The following is an 18,844-nucleotide window of genomic DNA, read 5'->3' as shown; positions in this document are numbered from 1 at the left end:
GAGAAATTCTGAAGGATATGAAAGTGAGAATGGAGATTGTGGGAAGGATGAAATACTTGGCAGTGTCCTCTTTGAACTGGGCTCCCAAGTGTGGTGGCAGCAAGGCAAAGATAACCTGTGTTTGTCAACTCAATTAAATGCACATCCTGTGTAAGAATTCTGTATCGCTCTTACTTACTGATTTTTATTTTATTGCATTAGAAGCAAGGATATTAATCTTGCTCCATGCAAGAGCTCTTATTTTGCCTTCTAGGACATTTGGAAGTATTGCTTTTAGTTTAAGAATACATTTTTATTCTCAGCATGTTGCTTCCTCCCCACCAATATTTCAGCTTCGTCATTAAGTCATGAGCCATAACTGGTGAGAATCAGCTCTAGGCTGATAAAAAGAATTCCTACATTTTTTTGTTTCTCAGTTTACAAAAGATACTTTTTAATAAGATAGGAGGGTTACACTGAGAAATAATAATAAACTAGATTTACATTTTTAGTCAATAGAGAGTGTGATGCATATATTATAGACATAAACTAGGTAAAAAGGTATTACTTCAAAGGCTTGATAGTCTTCCTTTACATGCAGCCAGCTCTGTAGTGGGTTTTTCAGAGCATCATGGAGAATACCCAGCATCAACTGACAGCTTGAAATACCTCTAGAAAATCTGGCTCTTCAAAAAAACCAAATCAGAACAAACTATACCCGAAAAAACTGTTCTATTAGGAAATGTAATGAGCAAAAGAAGGGTAGATAAAGCTAAGATCATAACACAAAGGGAGTTATTTGGGGCAGAACTGTCCCATCTTCTGTGCACATACTGCCAGGAGATAGCTGGGATACTGCCACTACAAGGTTAAGTGTAATTGTCCCAAGACAGCAATATTTTTTTTTTGTAGAATCCAGTATAATTCCTCCTAATTCTCCAACGGCCGAGAGAACTGGTTTACTACTGCAGGCTCTCCTGGTAATTTTATGTCTCCTGATAAAAGAGACACATGTCTCCTCATAAAAGCAATCCTTGCCAGAGCACCGATCACTGTCACTGTGCTCTCTCTTTCCTGAGACTTCAATGTAAGTGATCTCAGGGCCCCTTTTTATCTTAATACTGCAAATTATTTCTTGAAGAGAATCACGAACACTCCTGAAGGCAAGGTATTAAAAAGGTAATATGACCAACCCTCTGAGTATAGGACTCCAACCAAGCAATGAAACAGAGAAGAAAAATCCCTACTCTGATATTAAACATTGAAAGACAAGGTTAATTCCAGTGCAACTGCACAAATTAAAGCATAGGGCAATATGACAGCAAGTTAATTCAAAGGTATTTTTTATACCAAATTACAAAAAATCCCCATGATTATGATTTAAAAACTGCTTCGCTTGAAGGGTAAAATAACTCTAGTTCAGTTTTCAATCTTCCACTTTTTTTGCTACTTTTACACAAGTTCTCCATTGGATGAGGACAGCACAGAAATTACATGGAAACTTTTCTGTGTTCAAAGTTTGTATCTGCTACAACCAACATAAGTGGAAGAGAGATCAAGCAACAATAACACATCAAGGTGCTGCTAGAATTGTCATACAGTTAAGAAAGATTCTCCTCAAGACCAAAGTGTTTAAGGGGATCTTTATGGAAACACTAGATAAATGAAAATCACAAGAAACACAGCCTGTGTAAGGTGACTTCAGAGGGACTCAACTCATCAGAGGTTTGTACAGTTTATACTAAAAAACTGAGTAGACAGAAGGAATTTTTGACAAGTCTTCCAGTGTTCTTGCAGTACATTGCCAATTTTATGGGTGGAAGCATGAAGACAACTGTAATCCCTCTGTTACAGGCAAAACATCCGAGGGTCAGCATTTGAGAAAGCTTTAGATGCTTCACTACTTGTCACAGCGGTAGATTGAATTATCATGTCACAAAACATGGTAAACAGAATGTGCTGCTTACAGTGAGCTGGCGATGAAGAGTGGGAGAATCTGGCACAAGCAAAAGGAAGAAATAATTTGAATAGAAAAGTAATTGTGGAGCTCCCATAGAAAACCATTGCAGATGTTCTGGGTAATTTCAGGTCTTGTCAATACAGAAACCAATCTACAACCAGCCAAGGGGAGGAGGCTCATTCCCTAGAGCACCAGGGGGCACCCATGGTTGTCTTGGCTGCATGACACTAAAGAGGTAGAGATAAAGCCATGCAAGGTTGGTTTGTCTGGGCTAATTTAATTTATTTTTGAGCTGTGGCACACACATTTCCTCCAACCATCTTACAGTGTACCGGTTTAACAGATGACAGGCTGATATTGAGTGTCTTTTACAAAGACCACAGACTGCTCCTAGAAGGAGCTGGGAATGTGGGAATAAACAAGGAGTCTCCTGGATGATATTAGTCCAGGGACATCTGAATTGCTGCAGCTCAATCACAGCTATAATAATGACCATATAATGAGTAACCAAAGAGACACTCCAAATCCAAAAAATAATTAAATTGGTAACATGCCAAAACAGAAAATGCAGTGTCAGTGGCTCAGCTGACATATTTCAACCTGGGTTCAACAAGTTCAGGCTCTTCCATTTTGACTGCAATGGCCTATGAAAAGCATCAGTTAGCAGGCTAGAGATAAACACAGTATGCTGAGACTATACAATAAAATCAATACCAAAATATTGCAGAGTGAGCATCAAAGGAACCTTGAAATATGGCTAAAGTTTGATAATTTGTGCAAATGCATTGTGTTCCCAAGTCACTGTTTTCTGCACAAGCATGTACACACCATTCTGCCCCAGAACCCAGATTATTGAAACTGTTACCTTATTCACACCATCTGCCATTGCTTGCAGCGTTAACTCTCTAGGTCCATCCACAGTCTTCCCATTATCAGTTGGTCCCCAGCTGGCACTATATATATCTATGATTTGAGGCATATGACTGATGGAGGAAGCCTCAATAATGTCTGTCATAAACGGCTGGTCGAGCATTCGAATACCTGTAGTTTTAATCAACATAAGCATGAAATATGCACTACCCAGCACAAAATGTAATCTTGCAGACGGCCACCAGTTACAGATATTTTAAGTCACTGGCAGTTTTACCCATTCAGTAATTCTACACTTGACATTCCCATGTCACCAGGGTGTGCTTACCCAGCAGGATGCCAGTATTAAACACCCAGCCACCAAGGCAGCACAGCCCAGACAGAAAAAGAACTTTATTGTTAGCTTTCTAATTGCACCATATTTTCCATCTAATCTTTGAGAACACTATAAAAATGACAGAATTCAGCAGTCTTAGAAATTCAGTGCTTAAATAATATCAACGGCATTTAATATAAGATTCTGTAAGCTAGCAAAAAAGAGTAAGGTCCCCTCCCTCATCTAACTTACATTCAGTTTTGTGTTCACATGTCATTAGTTTTTCAAGTAATTTTTCTATTTATTTGGGTGCATCTCCAGAATTTAATCAGAGGAGGGAAACATGCTACACAGCAATTTCCTGGAAAAATATCATTCTGTCAACAAGCAGATGCAATAGCAAAATACAGCCAGCATGTGGAGGAAAAAAGCAAACTAAAACCCACTTCCTTTAACCCATATTGCAGCAGAAGTTAAAGAGTTTAAATGATACAATCTTAGGAGATGTCAACTTCATAAAACCTTAAAGTGTTGACTCTAAGTGAGCCAGAGTGCAACAGACAGCAGTGCAAGCCCTTACCTCACACTCATCGTACCTCACACATAGGACAATTCCAGTGACAGCCAACCTGTCACTTGGTCTCTGGATGAGACCTGAGTAACCAGGGATTCATTCCAAGCATTATTTATATCCCCAAGTTGAAGTTCAGCTTTTCCCAATGGTTTAGGACAGAGACTGGGCAGAAACCAGTGCCAAACAGTGTGAATGGCAATAAGGATCCTGATTTAGAAGCCAGTGACTTTACTATATTCAATAAAAAACCACTGTGTTTCAAATATAAGGCTAGAAAAAAGGTGGTATAAATTTCAAATAGAAATCAGACCAAAGCCAGATGTTCTTGATGGGCTAACTCAAGCTAACATGAAGTCAAACTCAATTGGTGAGAAATTGCTTCCCATACTTATAAAATGCAGATCTACAATCAACTACCCATTCATTCTGCAAACATGACTCCAAACCATGACAGAAGCAGACCCTCAGCTTTCATGGACTTCCAGTGCCATGGACCACACAGTGGTGTTGCCAATGCATATTGTCCTCAGGCAGGGAAGGCTGGCTGGCACTTCCAAAAACTTGAGGGGATTTTAATGCAAAGTGGACAAACACAGAAGATTATCTGTTGGCTGTTGGTCACCAGAAATATTGTCAAACTTCTTGATTTTTAAGCAACCAGCTTGCAGTTGTAGAGTTATATGAACAATACAGACATGGTCCAGACAAAATCCCATGTCTCAATTCAGATTCCTCGAAGAGTAGCTCTTGAAAGAATGTAAATTTTGTGGAATGTCTCATCCCTGAAGGAGATGTTACCTTTCCTGAAGAAAGGAGATATTTATTAGACCTGCCCAGCCAGTTACTAACTCTCACTGATATTTCTTGAGTAAGAGCTTAGCAAACATTGCTTGGTGCTCTTCTCTGGTGGAGATTCAGCTTTCAGTCATGTAGGTGACAGGTGAAATGTGGCCTTCCTCAGATTCTCCTGACACTACAGTGAAACAGGAACTGGCCAAGCACAGCAGCACTGTCCAAGTACACACACTGTGGACCATCACCGAGAAGCAATGGGTGATGCTCTGGTGTGGATTAGGGAAAGTAAAGTGAAATTCATAGGTATCTATCTCTGCCTGCTGTACCTCAGTTCTCATCATGGAACTGTTTCAAGAGTGGGAAAAACAGGATTTCTTCAGATTCAACTAAACTGACACATGGTGTGGAGAGCCTAACTCACTCCAAGCACTGTATTCAGTATATATGTGCATAGAAGAACTTGTTAGAAGTAAAAATACCCAAGGTGTGGATGTTGAGTGCACCTGTTTCATTCTCCGCATCTGCTTCTATCACTTTGCATCACTGTTAAAACAGAGGAAAACTACAACCACAGAGATATACAGCTCTGCAGGTCCTGCCCTGTGAGAGCCTAAAGAGTAAGAGCAGCATAAGATTGGCCTTTTCAAATGGTTTTTAAGTGCAGCAGAAATTGATACTTTACCTCCTGCAAAATGAGATTCGGCACAAACAATTCTATAGGTATGCAGGGAAGAAGCACTGAAAATCAGCATACAAACAGGAGCTGGTATATGAAGGAGCAGAGCTGCTCTTTAGCACTGTTATTGAAAAGCCTTTATTTATAAGGCCCTTGATTGAAAAGGCAAAGCCAGGGAGATATTTCTCTCTCCAGCTACTGTGAAAAGTAATAAATACATGGTCCAGCACCAATCTGCAACCCTTTTGTGAGCAACACCCTCTGTCTCTGCAGGAGGAGCTCTGCCTGAAGCACAGTGGGCTATTTGCACCCTGGATTGCTACCATACCTGCCACCTTGGAATTGTACGCAACTCCCACACCGCAGATGTTGTTGTTGGCAGCAGCAGACACCTCTCCTGCACACCTTGTCCCGTGGCTGTGAAAAGGAAGGCAGAGAGACCAGATGAACCCCAGCTAATGCACGTGCTGAGCTGAGCTGGATCACTGTGAGCTTGTTTTGCCTCAGTCAGCTCCCAGTGCTGCAGAGGAAAACCATTCAATGCAAAACTGTTGAGTGCTGAATACTGGCACGTGTTCATTCCTTGCTGAAGCAGGCAATATCCAGTTTCCCCTCCGCAGAATGAGTGAGGCTTGCTCTGAGGTTAACATGTATCTCTACACTGCATTTAACTGTAAAGTTATACAGGCCTTTTCATTTTAGCTTGTGAGACAGGTTCTGCCTCATTAACAAATCTTAGTAGAAACAGCTCCTGACAGAACACCATAAATACAAAAATCAGTATTAGTTCCTTTATTTTTGCATCTTGACACCGTGACACCCATTACTTTCAACCTTATGGAACAGTCTGGCTGCCTTTTTGCTGTCTGAACATGTACAAAGAGCATATCCCTGCCCACAAAAGAAATGCTACAGGAAGAGGTGGGTGCAATACCAAGCTGGAGTAGGAGAAGTGAGCCACAATGGTCACTGCACTCCTCAGCAGCAGAGCTGCACATGGCTGGCCAGGCGCAAAGCTGTGGGACCTAAGGCACATGCATCCCTCATCCAGTGCCTGATTCCCAAAAGAGCTGACAAGGTGCTCCAGCTCACAGAGCAATTGCTTTCTGCTCAAGTGGGAAAAGTCTGCTCTGGTACAGAGGTCCAGGTTTGGGCTGACACATGGTATTTCAATAATACCTGGTGTCTATGAAGTGCTTTACAGCTCTTAATAGAGACTCTTTAGCTGTAGTGGCATTTACTGGCACCACTGGCAGTGGCGCCTGCAGGAAGGGAAATTGCATTTTCCTTTCTCCTAATTCATCCTAGAAATTAAACTCAAAAGAAAAGAAATGCAGATAACATAACCTAGTTTTTTAAAAAAAGCATAGCAGCAGGGAAATTACTGAAACCTGTGCTGCTGTCAGGGTTTTTTTTTAGTCTAAGATGTTGAATCAATATATGACTCCATCCTATGCTCACATCAATCCACTCTGAGCATTGAAACTGGCACTGATTCTACAGCATACTAAGAATTCATGCAATTCAAAATGCTGTATTATAAAGGTTATACTGAGTATAGATGGACCATCCTGGGAGGCAGCAAAACTGTTTTAATCATCTTTTTTCCCTCTCTTTCCCTTTATGGGTGTCTGGCAAAGATAGTGTAACATTAATAAAAAGATAAGAAGCAAGACATACTTTTTCCTGCTCTACTTAGGAGAATATATTTTTAGAGGCAGTTCCATAAAGAGAGATGACAGAAGATCTCATCCGCTTCCTTTTACGAAGGGGGCAGAGAAGACAGAAATACAGATTTGTTATTCAGCTGCTACAGAAATTTCTATCAACAATCAAACAACAAGATTTTCCCTCATGATCTTGCTCAAGGAAGTGTGACAGAAGCACAACATTCATTGGTAGGTGCTAGCAATGCTAGGCATTAATTATCTAGTCATCTATGGGCCAACTACAAGGCACAGAGAAGAATAAATAGCTTTGTTCAAAATTGGTTTGACTAATGCTGGGGTGCAAAACATCACTGATGCTGCCAGATTACAGTGAGAAAAACTGTATTAGGACCTTCCTGACAAAAAGGTTTTACCAGAAGGTCCTCTCCAGAGCAGTGGCCCACATAATGGAGACTGTAAACAGGCCTATTCCAGCAGCTCAGAGTTTCAATAATGTGCTGCTGACTAGAGAGAAAAGAAAAAAATCACGAGTTCATGGAAATGCATTTGTTTGAATTATTAATGGTAAATAGCAGACTTTTCCAACTCAGACCTATTTGCTGTTCATGTATCATTGATAAATCTTTGTGGTTTCTATGAAGTGACTCATGTCAGAAGAACAAATCACAGCCTTTCTCTACAGTGTTCACCTCTTCTCTATTTCAGTATTTAACATCGGGGAATAAAACACAAAATATTTTCATCTGTGAACAAGCTACTTCAAAGGTAAACCATATATTCGCAAGTAGAGCAAGTCTTGCATAAACTTTATGTAAGTGAGCTTCACTGAAGCACTTGAAGTTAGTCAGGGGCACCTGGGACCAGAAACAATAACCCCTGCCACATCTGGAATGTTTGAGGTCTATTCAAAGAGACTTTGGCATGTAACTCTCCCTCCAGGGAGAGTTTACTTTGCCAAACAGGTAAGGACAGCAAAATGGGCCCCACTATAAAATACTTGATAGCAGCAGAATCAGTGTTAATGGGACTTGGCAGAACATACCCAATTTTATGAAGTTCCACACTGAAAACAACAAAAGCTACCATTACACACTAAAGCTAATTTTAATTTTCTTCCTCTCCAGAGCTAAGTGGTATCTTTCTGCTAAAAAGATCCTTCACATAAATAAAGCAAGAAAGTCAGCAGACCTTCACAAATTAGAACCCTAGTCTTTCTGTGACTTTCCATTCACTAACTGGATTCATACTGCTTTAAAAGTGTCAGAGGTCCTTTCACAAAATGAAGCAGAAGTCTCATTGAGATCTTGCTTTGGCCGAAAAATTGCAGGACTACAAAGAAGGATATCACAGCTCCTAACTCTTTTTAATCCATTCCAGGAGGCCGGTACCTGAGGTAGAAGCACAGCTGCTTCTTTGTTGTGTTACTCTGACAGAAATACAATTGATTTCTTTAGAAATAAAAACAAAAACCCCCATCCAAAACTAGGAGACCATCCAGTCACCCTAAATCAGAGATGAAAACCACATCAAATAGGCCTGAAATATTTTTTGATAAGCACTCAGTCTGAGCCCTGAAATCTTTAAAAAGTTTTCAACAAAAGTTTTTTAGCCATCACTTAGAGAACAATCTAAAAATATACTTTTCTGGAGCAGCAACATCATTTATAAACTATAAACCTAAAAAAATGACATTGTAAATAACCTCTAATTTTCAAGCAGCAGTGAGACTGCAGTGTCTGTTCTGTGATGATTGAATTTAGCAGAAAACAGACATTTCACAAAAATGCAGAATTTCTTACACAATCCAAAGTGAAGAGCAGGCTGCCCACAATCCATTTACCTGTTAAACCAGTCATCTGTATAGCGGGGATAGGGGTAGGGATCATTGCTGCTGAAGTCATAGCTGGCTTTGGCATTCTACAAAACACAAGGAACACAGAAAATCAGCGGAAGAACAGACACGAAGCGAAACACAAATTGAATGAAAAGCTGAGAATCAATAGCAAACTTCATCCTGGGAGATGTATCTGGACAGAAACCAGTCCCTACAGTGCTGTGGCATTTCCCATTTTCCACACCAGCAAGCCTAGGGAACAATGCTTTCTGGCATGCAAAGCCTCCTGTAGACAAGCATGGTCAATTGTGAGATGGTGTGAGAGATCAGGTTACTACTGGGCATCAACATCAACACTTACATGAGTATTCAGGTATTAAACTACTTGCTGTGGCAAAGCAAAGGTTAAATCCCATTTTCCAAATGGTGGTGGAAGTGACAAGACACCTGGGTCTTCCAGAAAAGAAGTATTCTTGAAAACCTCCTTTGTGACACTACAACAGTAAGATTTCTAAAAGCATTTCAATGCCTAAGAATGTACATTTCTCAAAATTCAACTGTGAAAACTGCATTAATGGCCAGCACATATACCCGAAAATCTCTGCATATTTTCTCATTCCTTTGTCTGAACAGCTTCACAAATGTGGCTTTCAGGCACTTCTCAAAATGTCATCCCATGTCTCTATATATTTTCTATATAAATCTAATTTATTCCTGACTTGTCCTATCAGCAGTTAAAGACACTCAGCAACTTTTTCAGATGAAGCAAATAGAAAGTTTCAGAAAGTCAAGTGCCATCTCCTTTTTTCTCTCTTGATGAAAAAATAAAGGGTGTCTGAAAATTAGGCTTTTAAAATATTTAGCAGTTTCCTCTCAAGTGTATGTTCATTGAGTTTATGTTTTAATAATCATCATACTCAAGAAACTGAATTATGTTAATTCTCAATTAATGTGTACTTGTATTCCATTTAAGATTTGGCTGAGCATGCTATTGAAGATAATTTGAGATTTTTGCATGAATAGCTTTGCTCCTAAAAACATTCCCTTTCATCTGAATTTCAGTTCCTGATATACAGGAATAGACATCCCATTGGTAGCGCCCAAGTTTTGGATTCAAACCCTTAAACTCCCAAAAACTTGTTCCAGGATGAAACGAGAATAACATTGCCTCTGATACTTAGAGGGCAAAATTAAGTGTCTTTCAAGTTATTGTACAGTGGCGTTTTTTGGGTGGTCACTTCAAAGCCTGGTTGCTTATATACAGCACAGACAGTAAATATTTTGCAGCATTTGAATGGAGCAGAGATTTTCAGAGTGGCTCTCAAATGACTTAATGCTGTCTTCCAGCTCAGAGATTAATTTCTTCTTGAGATCCTTACAGATCTCTCCATATCTCCACGCTAAGGCCCTGATTTTTGGCCCGAAGATGCCTTCCAGTCATGTCAGCTATAGCTACAAATTCTCAGTGCTTCTAAGTCTTTGTGCCCAAGTGTCTGGGTAATTTGCTTATTTTAATTACCCCAACTGCTTATACAGCACTTCCAATGGCAGAGGTTTGCATGAGCTAAGAGTAAACAGAACATCACTTTTCAGCCAGGGAAAAAAGGGGAATTTGACATTTGTCTATAATTCATGACTAGTACTGAGAAGATGGACAAGCAGTTATTTTTTACTACTTCTCATAATTTAAGAAATTTACATTACTGAGAGGGAGATTTAAAAACATCAGAAAACAAGTACTTTTCCACAGAATATTTAATGAATTACAAAATTCACTGTCATAGATATCACACAGACATACTGCCAACTTCATATTCACTCAGAACTTCTGCTTCTGCTCTAAAAATATTGTACAAATGAAGATCTACACTCAGTCATGTGTCAACTGTGTTTTATTTTCCCATTTAGTAGAAATGCAGTCCCACTTACATACTCTAAGCTCAAAGGGGGTCTGGTAAGGTTGACTTTTCAGGACATCATCAAATATGCAAGCACCTTGTAGCAACCACTCTTGACTCTAGAATTCCCCTGTGCATAAATTAAGGCTGAAAAGTCCTTCTAGCTGTGCTGGTGTACCACTCATGTTCATAGCAGTAACAGACAAAGGGATTCCAGCCTGAACGATTCAGACACCCTACAGCAAACTGCAGCCCTACTGCAGACCCCAGGTAAGGCAGCTTATGGAAAGATACCTTTAGGCAGGCCATCAACCAAGTTGTTTAGCCAGATCATTGAGCTCTCATTTGCTTCATTTTGGATCACAGCACTCATAGAAAAAAGATAACTAATGGAGGGGGAGCCATCAACAAAGGGCAAAATTAAGAAGTCTTGGAAAGAATGAGCAATTTATCTTCATTAGGGTCTTTGAGGAAAGACAGTGAGTTTCAGCATTGTAAAGGAGTATTTCACACACTATGGAAGCAGTGAAATGGATAATGAAACAGCAGAGAGAAATACAAATGGACTGCTTCAAGTTCCTAATTTAAAGATTAAATCCACAAATACCTAAGCCTCAGCTTTTGTTAATTATTTTTAAGCAAAACTAAGAAATTAAACAATTTTAGAATTGTACCACAAAGGGAACTGCTTGAGTGGACAGCTTAAATATTTCATTTTGTGTTTTGCAAAGTGAATATTAAAATCTGTGTTTTGCCATTGTCCTCCATAGGCTGGAGTCCCCAGTGGGCAGCAAGGGGGAGTTTATTGCTAACATGGAGAATTAATTAGCATAGGAATCTGTGAGGTTGCAATCAAACCCAGTGCAGATGAGGATCCACAATAGCATGCTGAAATGGGAAGACTTTGCTTTTCCACTCTGGTGATTCAGTGCCCTGTTTTCTTGCCAAACTAGTCTACTGGCAGTTCCTTCTCTTAGACTTGAAGTGTTTACCACTTGATTTTCAATATCCAAGGTAGTTCCCTGGTTTCCAGCCTTGGGGAGAACTTGAGCCTCCAACCTCAAGCACTGGTCTGGCCTTAGACCAGTCAATGGCACTGGGTGTTACAATGAGGTGAATCTAATCCCTCATGTTCAATCAAAATCAGTTCATTGCTGTAGAGTGATTTGATGTTTATCAGTCACTATCTATACACAACTAAATATAAATATTATCTATTATATAATAAAAATGCTATTACAGAGAGGAATGGTATTGCTCTTGAAGGAATATCTCTATTTTTGCTTTCTAACCTCTACACCAAACAAAATACTAACAGAAGAGTATCAGATCTAAGGATGAGACCCTTTCAATAATTTATTAAGTAATGGCTTGTATACCATGACAGAAATAGATTACTTTTGCCTCTGTATAAAATTCTGCTTTCCTTAAAAATAACCTTAGACTAAAATTTCCCAAAGAATTGTCTTGTACCTTTTCAAACACATACAGTAAAATCATCTGTGCAAATAATTCATAATGCATAATATGACACTAACAATAAATCAGTTGTCCCATGAGTTGTTCAGCACTGTAATAAAATTATGTACCTTGAATAATGCAGTAAGCCCATAAATTTTTGTCTTACTTCAAAAGCTTCTGCAGCGTAATTCACATACACTTTCCTTTTTCTCTGTAAGTCAAGAAATATGCCTATGCTCACATGCTAGTGCAGGAGACAAAGCCACATCCCACTGGTCACAGGCTGATTCTATTAATGACATTAAAGTCCTGTACTAGATCTGAGGCAGCAAGATACCTTTTTTTTTGTTTGATTTCTTTACTGATCCAAAGAGAAAGCAAAGCCATGAAGTCCAATTGCAACATAAAACATCTCAGGGAAACTGTACTAAAAGAAGATCATATGGTGGCAAAACGAAATTCAGTTTTGTACACACAGGCTTAAATAAATGGAATATGCTCACCAAAAGGTGAAAGAGGAGACAACATATTTAACCTAGGAGAGATGCTGCAAGGCTAAAAGATCATTAACAAAAAACCAGAGACACTGCTGCTAATTCAGTCATTGTACAATAAGCCCTCTCCTCTCTGCCATGGGAAGAACACTTTTATTTTGGTTTGGTTTGTGGGGATTTTAAAATGGAAATGAAAAAAGCTCTGTAACTTTTTAAATGCCTCTGCCTCTTATGAACTAATGTACATGTCCTATATTTCTATCCAGCAAATTCAGTGCTGTTTTGAAGACCAGGTAAACACCAAGAATATATCCACAAAGTAATGGGTTTTGTTCAAAGATATTAATCTTAAAGAGCAAATTCACAACTGGTGACATTTGCCATGTCTCCCCAGAAATTGCAGCCTTTTACCCACTTCTTATAAGTACATCACAAAAGTAAAAATACTGAGCCAGACAACACAAGCCAGATATTGAATAAGACAGCAACACACTTCTCTGCTGTTCTTTTCAAAACAGCCACAGAATAATAAATCAGAACATCATTTGAAATTGATGGGAGTTGTGTCGGGTCCAGAATAGTATCTGAAGTGCCTGTAAGCGCTCCTGGTATTCCAGTTCCAGTTATTCAGTACAGCATGAGCAAGTAAAGAGCTCACCACAACAGTGGTTTCATTTTGTAGTTATTTCTGAAAAAACCTTCAATTTCCTCAACAATCACCAAGCATCTGGGTTAGGCCAAAGGAAAAACTAGGGCAATTATAGTCAAAAGAAGTTAAACTGACTGCAAACAAGTTTCTACTGCTTCATTTACAACAGTTAAAATTGTTGAGCTTATAAGATGTAAGAATTCTAATAATCCAGCTTCAGAGTTTATAGGAAGACAGGTTGGCTGTCCCCCACTTCTTATCTAACAACATACTTTGCAAAGCTGAAAGTTTTTCAGTTCTTAGGTTTAAAAGCAAACAAACAAAAAGGCAGTTGAAAAAAAATGGAGTCTCACTTTAACATTTGCATTTCTCTTCATTAAGGTAGCATTATTTTTAAAGTTACAGTTATGAAGACAAATAGCTTTGCTGAGGTCATATCACATTGTATTCTTTTTCTATATTAAACAGATTTCTTTGTCAAGTAACTGATGATCCTTTCTACATATCACTTAGCACTAAAATGTCACACAATCACTTATTTTACTTTTACCAAAATAATGGCCTTCCTATTTCCCCCGCGGACAAAATGAGAAAACCAGCATTAGTTCCACTACTGGCTGATGCTACCCAGCATGTGAGCATCTTTAAAAAAAGGAGTGGAGTAAACACACTTTTTATTTCACACAGGGTAAAGCAAACAGGCAGTACAGCAGTGCTACAGATCTACCACCCAGGAAGATCTAAGCACAGCTATTTCCCAGCTCTGAAGAACTGGAAACAAATCAGAAATTAATTCTTAGGTACCAAGATTGTCAGGTGTTTTCCCAATCAACAAAATGAAAGTCCAAATGTATCCAGCTAATTGCCATCTAACCCTGTGGCTGTTTGCTAATGCTTAGCTCAGACATGTATAGTCAAACAGGACCAAAAAAATGGGAATCACAAAGACTCAGAGAAAATGTTACGTTGGGCAGAATTTTCAAGAGGTAGAGAATTTTTGCAATCAATTTTTAAAAATAAAACCAGCTTATTGAAATACCCTCCATTACTTTCCCCTGCATCTTTACCTGACATAGGGGAAAAAAACAAAGAAATTGAGGCAGACATGAGACTTTACTAAAAAGAAGAAGCCAAATTAATTTCTGTTTATAATAAAAACACTGCTTCATTATTCACCTCTTGGCATTCTTAGCCTGCTCCACAATTTTCAGATTGATGGGGAAAAAACCTGAAGCACATCACCAGTTGTTTATTGCTCAGAGCCAGAGCTCTGAAGGTAAAAGCAGGTTAGCCTACAGAACTGAAACCTATTTCTGCTCAGTCAAACATTCCTTAATTTTCAGAGGGGGTGCACAAAAACCTTTAAGCTGTACCTACAATACACAAAGGAGGTATGTTCTTAGGGAGTCATAAGGCCAAGGCAATAAAATTAGTAAAATAAAAATAAATTAGGCAACTAGTTGCTGTTAAAGATTTTCAGGGCAAGTAGCAAATTTAAAGCCTTGGGTTACAGAGTGAACTCCTTGGTTTCTTTAATTCAGGGGGAAATTAAAAAGGGGGGGGGGAAGGGCAAATAAGTTGTTAGAGACATGAGTCTTTGGATTATTTTAATAGGAAATACAAATTGTGCAATGACTTCTACAGAAAAATACTCTGAACACACTTTTCATCTAGTTTTAGCATTCCATTTTATTAAAAACCTGGCCCACATTCCTCTTCCAATGAATAGTTTTCCTCTTCAGATACTTTGATTATGCATTAGTTTGACCTACTGAAGTTGAAAAAGTAATAGAGGTATAAAGCTGGCAGCAGAGAAATGAGGTCCAACTCCATTATTCTTAGTTGTGTCCCTGTAGCTGACAAGTACGTGCTTGCTGGGCACTGAGCTGCAGTAAAGGTTGTGTTTGCAATGTTTTGATGGCAGCCAGCACTTAGAACCTCTTGGAAGGATAAGCAGGAAGGGACGGGGAGCTTAATCATCTTGCTCCTGCCCATGAGCCCAACATTAGCAAAATCTGCCATGGATTCTTCTCATCAAACATAGCAAGATCCAGATCACACCCAGCACCAAGGTCTCTTAAGCGGCATGTGGGGGATTAGGGGGATTTTTTTTTTTTCATCACTGTAAGAAAACCTATAGCTCAGAGACTGCAATACAAACTCAGCAGTCCTTCAAGTCAAGTAATTTAGCATGACATGGTCTAGCAAGAAGTGGTCACTTATGCTGGGAGAGCCAACCTTTCCCTGCTGCAGTGTGTGATCAGCAGGCACTGGCAGCCACACTGCAGAGTCCAAAAAAGCTGACAATTATCAGCAATGCTCACTGCAAAATGCAGCATTACTGGACTTGTGGTTGCAATGGCACTCAGAAAACAAATATGGCAGGTTGTTAAAGATGACCACTTATAGAGGCTACCAACCTATTGTTACAGAATGGCCAAACTGGAGCTTTGCAAAGAGGGAAATCAAAGCGGCTTAGGTGGTTTGGGGGGATGACTTACAACAGAGAGACCTGGTCCGTGTGGGTTATGGAGAGGGGAGGACAGGGAAAGCTAGTCTGGTGATGCAGAGGAACTGAAAGTGAAAGCAGACAGGACAGAAAACTGGTTGGATATTTTCCTTCTCATGAAAGGCTTCTCAGCTGACAAGAGAACTGTTAACAACCACACAGCTGGTGTTTCACCTAAATTGCATGAATATGTGTCTTAGGGTGACGTTATGATGCTTTTATCCCCATTTGTGTGTTCTGTTTATGCTGGATATTATGTTCTGTGCCTTCAAGACTGGCTCTGGAGAGAGAGTGAAAGTTTTGTTTTGGTTTCTTATCAGCCTGCTCCCCCATGGCTGGCGGGACACAGAGAGGGGCAGTACATAGTGCCTCTTTTGCTTTTTGCTTTGCTCTTCGCTTTGCTCTTGCTTCTGCTTCGCTCCGGCTTTGCTCTTGCTTTTTGCTTCTGCTCATTAGTTAGTTAAGCTAAGCAGTCTGAATTTTCCCTGGACTTTTTTTCTTTTGCTTTCTTGGAACCACTCGAGCCTGCTCTGGACTGTGACATGGGAAACACCAAGAGTTTGCACCTTGTGGCCTGCAGCAGCTGCCCCCACACCGGGTGGACTGATAACAGAGCTACCACCCCCAAGAGAGACTTTCTGAATTTGTCATCTTTTTCAGAGTAATGAAAAAGTTTTGTCATCTGATATTGTTCATTTTGTGTGTTGGGGAGTGCTGTGCCTGTTAAATAAACAGGTTCTTTCCACTTCTCTCCAAGGAATCTTTCCCGAATCAGTTGGGGGGAGGTGCTGTGTGGGTGGGCTTTCTGGAGGGGCCCCCTTTTGGAGGTTTCCTCCCAAATTTGCCCTAAACCAGGACAATATGGAAGATGAATGAAGACATAAAAGTGACATTGTAGATGAAGCAAAAGGAGGTGAAAATTTCAAAGAAGAGACTCAAAAAACATAATGCAAATGATTAGCTGCATTTCTTTTGTCACAAAAAGCAAACACAGGTTGATGTACAATCCTTAAGAGTTAAAAGATTCTGAAGACCTATTGTGTGTTATTTCGGTTTTAAGCTGACCTCATTAGTATCCCAGGGAAGAATTATAATGTGACTTAACACCTGTCAAGACATACTGGGCTCTCAGGAATTTTAATGCACCAATTTACATTTTCTGGCATTAAAGTTAGCATTGCTCATTCCATGTGGAAATAGTACATGATCATTCCAGGTTCTTCTGTTAAAGATTAGTATATTTGATCATAGCTAATGTATTCACAGCAATTTGCTGGATGTTAAAATTTAAAAAGTGTCCTAGACACTAGATGACTGACAGAAAGATCCTCAACTACATCTGTCAGACACAGTATCATGGTTGACTAATCCTGCAAATGAGTTAAGTGCCACTGAATTAAAGTGATTTCGTTTCTCATATGAAGGAATTCTAAAAATCATCTGCTAGCATTGAAATGATGAAGTCCTTGAACACAGCACAGTCTTCATCCTCATCTTTGTACATATTCAAAGATTCACCTCATTTAACAAAAATCGGAAAACGATTTGTCTGAAAAACATTTCCAAACATTCCCAATCTGCATTAATGTTTACAAGTAAGGACAGCACAGGGAACGTGTGACTGAGGTATCCTCTAGCATACACATTTAAGTTTCACCAAAAAAACAGCTATACAGTACTGGAAGTAGCCAAAGTTTCATCTAATACAAGCTCCCATTCCACAGGAAAACATGCTATCCCAGGCAGTTATGTTTCCTACGCCCTTGGTGTCTTTATTTGCTCTGCTGAAGTCTATGCCTCTCACTGCTATGCTTAAAAAATAAAGGCAATGCACAGTAGAACAAACTGCAATTTACATAATCTGTCAAATTGCTGATTTTAACACAAAAAACTACCATTGACTTCAATATGGCCAGCATTTTATAAGACACTGTGCACTGCTATTCTGTTCTCTGGTAAGAGATGTTCATTAAGCATATTGCTTTCTGGAAAGAAACAGAAATTGTGAACATTATACTTAAATCAAAGCACTCTGAAATAAGGCAGGGGTTTAAAAATATCTTAACTACCTACATAGCTGCCAAGAAATAAAATATTAACATGAAGAACATAAATGTAAATAAATAAAATCAAACAATGCAAAGCAAATAACCATGCCAAGATGAAGTGCCTGTAGGCATGATATTTTCTGAAAAATCCTTTCCTTAGGATTTTTTTCTCCTGAGAAGCTGAGAAGCCTCAGGAACAAAATGTAAACAATGATTAGCTGCTGCTGTGGAATGCAACAGGTGGATCTGTGATTGGTCTCATGTGGTTGTTTCTAATTAATGGCCAATCGCAGTCCACCGGTCCAGATTGTCTCGGTCAGTCACAAGCCTTTGTTATAATTCTTCTTTTTCTACTCTTAGCTAGTCTTATGATGAAATATTTTCTTCTATTCTTTTAGTATAGTTTTAATATAATATATATCATAAAATAATAAATCAAGCCTTCTGAAACATGGAGTCAACATTCTCATCTCTTCCCTCATCCTAAGACCGCCACGAACACTACCACAAGTGCCAGGATGGAAAAGACCGAATTAATTTCAAATTAACCAAATTAATTTACAGGTAGAGTGAAGGAGAGGTGTTGAAAGTATTGGTGAATATCTGTAGCTTTATTTACTGTATCTAGGCCATTTTGATTTAAAAAAAAGGGCACTACTTGTAAATTCCAGGTCTCCTGCACTCTTTTACTTTGCAAGACTGGCTTATCCAGATGGTATTGGGGAAGATGAAACAGGAAAGCATCATAAATATGATTGCCTGGCAAAAGATTTTGAGAATATAGAAACTATAAGCAAGACTGAAATGAAAGCAAGCTTTGAGGTACCTTACTTACGGAACAACTGGAAACAATGGTGTGGCCGGCTGAAAGTAATCCCCTTTTGCCTGCAGATCTCTGCCTGCAGACAGGTCCAAGGGTCAGAGCAGACCCTAGTAGCTTAGCAGAAGGGGTCCAAAGAGTAGTTTTTAGGGTTTAAAATGAAACACAGTATGATAATGTAGTGATTCTTATAGGCGGTATGTAAATGCTATAGGATTTGTATATTGTACTAGATTGGTTAGTGAGAATTAGAATATTCAACACAGAGGAAGATTTATTGTATTGTAATGG

General features: G+C 39.2%; 1 protein-coding gene across 2 annotated transcripts in view; it reads right to left on the bottom strand.

The window, feature by feature from the left end:
• Positions 1–18,844, bottom strand: part of PCSK2 (proprotein convertase subtilisin/kexin type 2) — a 103,042-nt gene that overhangs the window by 21,699 nt on the left and 62,499 nt on the right. The window contains exons 6-8 of one of the 2 annotated variants that reach the window (XM_063152272.1): positions 8,681–8,757; positions 5,499–5,587; positions 2,805–2,980 (exon numbers count right to left, since the gene is read on the bottom strand). The exons of the other annotated variant lie outside the window; for it this stretch is intronic. Of the exons in view, the coding sequence (XP_063008342.1) occupies positions 2,805–2,980; positions 5,499–5,587; positions 8,681–8,757 (342 nt within the window). The remainder of the gene's footprint in view (positions 1–2,804; positions 2,981–5,498; positions 5,588–8,680; positions 8,758–18,844) is intronic. 2 annotated transcript variants of the gene reach the window in all.

Source organism: Melospiza melodia, chromosome 3, assembly GCF_035770615.1.
Source record: "Melospiza melodia melodia isolate bMelMel2 chromosome 3, bMelMel2.pri, whole genome shotgun sequence".
NCBI classification, from domain to species: Eukaryota; Metazoa; Chordata; class Aves; order Passeriformes; family Passerellidae; genus Melospiza; species Melospiza melodia.
Note: the sequence above shows the minus strand (reverse complement) of the source record. Positions and strands in the feature narration are given on the sequence as shown.